We start from the raw sequence: 6547 nt of genomic DNA, 5'->3' as shown, positions 1-6547 counted from the left end.
ACAACACACCCGTTTATTCTCCGTTCATTTTACAACTTCACTCATCACAGAACCCACTTCCTTTAAAACCCCCTTTCAAAATAAGAGTCACTAACAACAACCCGCTTATAACAGGAAATACAAATCAACCCTCAACAATAACGTCATTAAATAAAATAACTTACAATGATAATACCGATATTATTTCAGTATAGAAATATTAGGCACCTTTTAGGCATATATATCACATAATTTTTTCTCGCGGGGGGGGGGGGGGGGGGGGGCAGGGGGCATCATAAAGGAGTTATGCTTAGGGCACCAAAATGGCTAGCAGCAGCACTGGGTGAGGGTCTAGGCTGGTTGGGAGGTTGCTCCTCTTCATGGAGAACCTATTTTCTCACATGCAATCATAATGCATACATTTTATTGTCTTATTTTTACAAGACAGCTATTTATTTCTAGCGTTCGGAGCACTCAAGGTCACCTTACACAGCAGATATAAAAACACAACAAAAAACAATGCGATTTTTTGGACAATATCAAAATCACAATTATTCAAATGATTATAAATATGTGCTCTTAATCTGAAGTATATGCTTTATTCTTTTAATGACTGGAGCGTGCGCAATAAAGGGAATCACTTCCGGTTCAGGTAAACACCAATGACGGCTGTGTGTATTATTCCTCCATGAAACCAGGCTATCGGTGCCCGGTTATTCAAACCCTTAATGATGGCAACCCTAACACTCTCCAAAAAAACACATTGTAACTGAGAACTTTGAAATTTTCTCTCATTATTAAATGTCCCCATCTGCCCCCCCACTACAAGCAGACAGAGAGATAAAGAGAGGGGTGGGGGATGGCTATGAGGAACGTCATCATTTACCCCCTTAACCCCTACATTGAACGGGTTACATACAACAGCAAGCGGAGAATGGCAGGCTGACCAGTGCAGATAAAAATGCACGTCCGGTCTGAATAGCCAGGCGGGAGCACCCTTGAGTATAGTGGTGCGCAGCCGCTACATGGTGTGCTGCTGCAGTGTGGGCTGCCCTCCCTGCTTTTCCACTCACACTGTTTTTTCACCGCCGGTCACCACACACACAACTCGCCTCCTTCACTTAACAGCTGCTTGAGAGTGAGTGCCTGTCAGCTGGGCTGCTGAATGCTTTTGGGGAAGGACTGAATTGCGCATGTGCGTCTCTTTCGACAAAAAAAGTCAGGTAATCTTTTCAACTCAATTATAGTAGTTTGACCCCATAATCGAAATTGCGATTAAAACTTGATTAACTGCACAACCTTAGAAGACAATCAAACGCAATATTTCTGTTTAAAATGATGAGTTTTCAGATGAGATTTTAAAAAGGAGAGAGTCAATGTTTCAAATGTCTGGTGGTAGGGAGTTCCCGGGGGGGAGCAGAGCGACTGAAGGCTCTAGATCCCATGGTTGTCAAACAAACAGGTGGTACAGTGAGGTGGAGAGAAGAAGATCGGAGAAGTGACTTCTGACCGTTTATCTTAGCTCATCTTAGGCATGTAGGCAGGTCCTGGCAGATACATATGGCCTCCTTGCAGTTTAGTTACCGATAAACAGAATGGAATTAATCCCCCAGATGTAACGGGTACACAGTACACGGCATTTTGGATTACGATCTAATTTGAACATGAGTTTGGGTTACCAACCATAGGCAAGACATTGTCAAAACAACAAACGTAGCTGTAAACTTATATCAATTATGCTAAGTCACTATATGGATGAAGACTCCTCATATGACGAGTTAATGAGTTACTTTGGCCAAATGTCCTACCACAATGTTTGCAACTAAATGGTTTCTCACCTGTATGAATTCTCATGTGGTAAGTTAAACCTTTTTTTATTCTGAATCTTTTACCACACTCAGAGCAACTAAATGGTTTCTCTCCTGTATGAACTCTACTATGTTGAATAAGAGCACTCTTATAACGATATCTTTTAGCACACTCAGAGCAACTAAAGGGTTTCTTATCAGTTTTACGTCTCATATCACTTAGAGGCTGTTTGTTATTTCTTATATTTAAGCCAGAACCAGGTTCACTGGTCGGAACCCAATCATCATCACTGACTTCAGTCTCAGTGGAGTCTTCAGTCTTGTCCTCAGGATCTGGTTGTAAATGTCCATCAGGACCTAAGTTCCTGGCTGGTTCTTGGCCTCCAAAGTCTGCACTGTCCTCCTCAGTCTGACTCTGATGAAGCTGTGTCAACTGAGGTTTCTCTTCATCTTCTTCACTCTTCACAGTGAACGGAGTCAATGTGAACTTCATATCAGCCTCTTCCAGTTGTTGAAGCGGCTCTCCTTTCTGATTGATCCACAGTTCCTCCAGTTCCTCTTTAATGTGGGGGGGCTCTGGGTCCTCCTGGTCAACAGGGGAGCTCCACTGCTGCTGCTCAGAGGGAACCTCTTCTTTACTCACCACCAGTTGCAGGATGTCTGCAGAGAGAAGAGAGGTATAGTGACTTTTGGTCAAAAATAGTGTCACAACAGCAACAATTTATCGACACTTTTCTGAAAAAAGAGAATGGCTGTATCTGAGCCAGTGGCAACCAGTCTTCTGTAGTTTATTAGAATGATATGTAGTTTGCGAGGCTACAGTAGTGTGGAGGTCAATGCTGGGTTTGAAATGCCAGAATTACAATGCAATTATGTTCATTATTTCATGCAGAAAAATTGAAAACATTTCATGTCTGCTACAACTTTTTACTTCTTTTAAATCAAGTCTTTTCTGTTTGTTGCTGCCTTTTCTCATGTTTTACCTCATGCTACTTTTTATTATCTATTCTTTGAACTGTAATAAGGATTTGTTATTGAACCTCGCTGTTTATATTGGGGTATTCTACACTTCGTCTTAATAAGGGTTTATACACATTTTGACCAATGGATTTCCATGACTTTTCAATAACTTTAAACCAAAATTCCATGACCAAACATTATGTGAAATCTTGTGTATACATGAAAAAGTGACAATTTTGTATTTAAGCTAATGATGAGAATTGCAAAGTATACAGTATACCTTTAATGCAGTGTTGTGCACGAACAAGTTCAAAACAACCCGTTCATTTAAATAAGAACGAAGAAATGAACACAACTTAATGACAAAAAATGAATTTGAACGGTGAACACGTTCATATTATCTGAGGTCTAGCTAAATCGTTACGGAATGTTTTCCTTCCAATTGTTCGAAAAACAGCTTCTTCTTTTTTTTAAGTGAATACAATTCCGTACAGCGAACACACACACACACACATTTATTTAATAAATTTAAATGAGAGACTTAAAGGTTTAGCCTAATAATTGATTTCATAGCAAGGCATAGCACTATGATTTGTTGTGCCTTTTATATGCAGGGTATGAATACATAAAAAGGAAAAATGAGCAGGAATTAAACAAAATTTAAAAAAAACATTTCTTTAAGGAATTGATATGAAGTACAGTTCAAGGCAAGGGGTAGTGTTGGATAACGTTTTCATGAAAAACAAGTTAAGCCTTTCATTCTCACTTTTCACCTTAAAACTATGCAATTAACTTAACTTTGAGCTAGTTCATGAGAGGTGTGAACTTGCACAACACTGCTTAAATGACACAAATGAATGAGACAATAGTTTGATGGAGGTCTTTGTCGGTTGTAAACCATTGCATGTACTTTATCATTTGTAGCAAAGCCTTGTTAAATCTACACTTCCCTGGCATAGTGCATTATTCCGCCTGCTTCCCCACCAAACTTTTCAATTAGTATGAGAGCGTATGCCTGCTTATATTTTGAGCGCTTTTCTTTTAAAACCATATGAATTATTTAAAACTCAGCATAAATGAACGACATGAAAATAGCAAATTTCCATAACATCTCCAAAACTTGGGGATTTTTGCAGGCCTGAACATAAACATTTTACAATTACAAAACTTTTCCAGGTTTTTCATGGAAATCCTGGAAGAACCTTGAGCGTAGCTACCACACAGCAGTATAGCTCCGCTAGCTGTGCTAGCACAGAGCAGCTTAGCTCCACTAGCTTAGCTAGCACAAAGCAGTTTAGCTCCACTAGCTCAGCTAGCTTTCCAGTTCCAGTGAGCAGGGACTGACCTGCTCTGTGCAGCCGGACTTCGGGCATCATCACGGCATCGAGCAGCCTCCTCTGGCGGCAGATCTCCCGTTCTGACTGCTCCACTCGGTCTTCGTACTTTGCCACGGTTTCCGCAATCACCGCGAGGATCGCCTCAGCCGCCGCCGTTAGCCGCTCGGTTAGCATCGCTCTCAGCGACGGGACTTGAGCCGTTTCTCCTCCTTTCTCCACCCGCAGCAGAAAGTCTTCAGCTGCAGCGCTGATCCGCTCATGTACCGACACCCGCAGCACCTGCAAGGCGGACATGTTCCTCCTTTCTTTGCACATCGAGGCTCGGATCGAGCAAAGAGAGCCAGCGGCAAGTAAACAAAGACACCGAGTTCAGAGCCAACAGCGACCCCTGCTGGACTGGACGACGACGAGCCGACTAAAGTACTAATACTGAACAGTAGAAATAGTCTATCAGGAGTACATGTTAAACAATTACTAAAGTATGGGCAACAAATACCTAACTCTGAAGTAAAAGTTATATATACATATATATATATCCACATATCCATAGATGCAGGATGAATCTATGTGATGTCTTCTGCTTCTTTGGATTATTAAATGTGCGGTTGATGAAAGCAAAGCCGCTGTGATGGCAGATTTTATATTTAGATACGTTTAATGATGGAATGACAAGTATAGATGGAGAATATTATTCCGAGATGTGTTCCTGTGTGGTTTAGACTTTGTTATCCTGAGATGTGACTTGCTCAAATGTGTATTTGTTGGAGATTCCTCTGTGCCTCTGTTGAAACAAAAGGTTTTCACATCAGGGGTCAATCCAGCAGAAGACAGGGGTCTGAGACGGGGTCCTCATTCAGATTGAAGGTGACCAAATGTAAGCCTGATTACAACAAAGCAGAAAGCTGATTGGTTGAACCTTCTGCCTCTCTGTGAGGAGGGGTCTGACTTGTATAAAAGCAATGTGATTTCATTGTTAAGGGCGCTTGCTCGAATCTTTCAGTGGTACAAGCAAGTTGCCCTCAGCCGCAGCTGAGTAAGAATTCAACAACCAGAATTGATAATTGTTCTGCTGTGAAATGTATTAAATATTCCATTACACTGCTCAATTAGCCTCAAAACAACTGCTTTATGATCTGCTTATCCTATCAGTGTTTGTCAACTGTTGTCATTTCAAAGATTGAAACGTTGTAATGCTAATTCACATGCTCTTGCCAAGGAGTAAGTAAGGAGGGACTTGTGGCTTTTTGTAATCCAATCGAAATCTGTTTATTTTTACACTAGGGTCTGAAGTAAGTCTCATGCATTTGCATTGCCAAAGTAACTGGATGCTTTATCTTGGTCCTGGACTGCAACAGTTGCATCATTCACTTAAAAGCGAGTTTGACTGGCCATCGTGGCAGGTTTGGTTTCGCGGACTACAAATGTTCATATAAACGTTTGTCTTTTATATGTGATGCTCTAACTTCAATCAGGTCCTACGTCACAATCAAAGCATTCCATCCCCTCATTTCTATCTATAAGTCTCTTTAGGGTCTGACCTGTTAAGCTGGGTTTAAGTGACGTACACTGGTTCACAACTTCGTGGCTTCAACTGTAACGGCAACATTCATCATTTCCTTTTTTCATTTTCCTTCGGTTGCCATTACTACACAAGTGGGATCAGCAGTGATCCTCCCCTCATGCATCCACAGATTTCAACTCGATTTTTGCAGTTTAGCTCGTTGTTCATTGAGACAGTTGTAGATGACATGAACGTATTGAGGTTTCCAATTCTGTAAGTTGTGTGCTGCTCTGTTCCGGGTCTGGTGAAAGCTGTGTGCTCTCCCTCCATCTGTGCCTTCCATTTCATGTCACATATGCCCCTACCTATAACGCCCTGTGCATCTAATGACAGCCACCAAGTGCCAAAAATGATACTGCATCTAACCAAAATAACACGACATGCCAACAATAAACATATATGGCTCCTACATCGACTTTCAAAAGATTAACGCAACTTAAGGTCCCAGATTTGTATACTTACACAACATTGATCATGACTTTTATAGAACATTTAAATGTTTTCTTTTTGAAGTAATGTTAAATCGTGATTTTGAAATGTATCCACCACACACAAAAATAAATTTTGGATTTCAAGTTGAGATCACCTGAGTATAGATTTAAAAATCCTTTTTAAAATTCTCTAAATGTTAATTTGATTGAGTTTGAAGGGTGAACTATCCCTTTAAACTTTCCTCTCACAAGTAACCCCCCCCTTAAATAATTGTTTTTGGTTTTTGTTTTTTTTATTTTTTACTGCTTAATTGTTTTATTATTAGTTTTTTTTTGTGTGCATTGGCCTTCTGGGGGCTTAATACTATTAGAATGCTGAGTATGTTCTTTAAATATGCTTCTCTGCTAGAATACGACTTTGTCTGTAGTGTGAGGTTAACTCGATTGCTTGTTTATACTGTTTGTCTTACA

The 6547-nt window shown here is 40.4% G+C and overlaps 1 protein-coding gene across 1 annotated transcript; it reads right to left on the bottom strand.

Annotated features, from left to right (window-relative positions):
- Positions 1 to 275: 275 nt before the first annotated feature.
- On the bottom strand, positions 276 to 4458 carry LOC133949783 (zinc finger and SCAN domain-containing protein 12-like). The gene is made up of 2 exons (XM_062383767.1): positions 4093 to 4458; positions 276 to 2447 (listed from the first exon to the last, which is right to left on the bottom strand). Exons 1-2 carry the CDS (start codon positions 4397 to 4399, stop codon positions 1714 to 1716), a joined length of 1041 nt encoding a protein of 346 aa, XP_062239751.1. The 5' UTR covers positions 4400 to 4458; the 3' UTR covers positions 276 to 1713.
- Between the last annotated feature and the right edge of the window lie 2089 nt (positions 4459 to 6547).

The sequence above is a fragment of the Platichthys flesus genome, chromosome 24, assembly GCF_949316205.1.
Source record: "Platichthys flesus chromosome 24, fPlaFle2.1, whole genome shotgun sequence".
Taxonomy (NCBI): Eukaryota; Metazoa; Chordata; class Actinopteri; order Pleuronectiformes; family Pleuronectidae; genus Platichthys; species Platichthys flesus.
Note: the sequence above shows the minus strand (reverse complement) of the source record. Positions and strands in the feature narration are given on the sequence as shown.

What these genes read in the sequence shown, in the direction of transcription:
- LOC133949783 (XM_062383767.1), bottom strand. Translation starts at nt 4,399, where the DNA reads ATGTGCAAAGAAAGGAGGAACATGTCCGCCTTGCAGGTGCTGCGGGTG. An exon ending in AGTCCGGCTGCACAGAGCAG is followed by an intron (nt 2,448 to 4,092) that starts GTCAGTCCCTGC and finishes TTCTCTCTGCAG; the next exon opens with ACATCCTGCAACTGGTGGTG.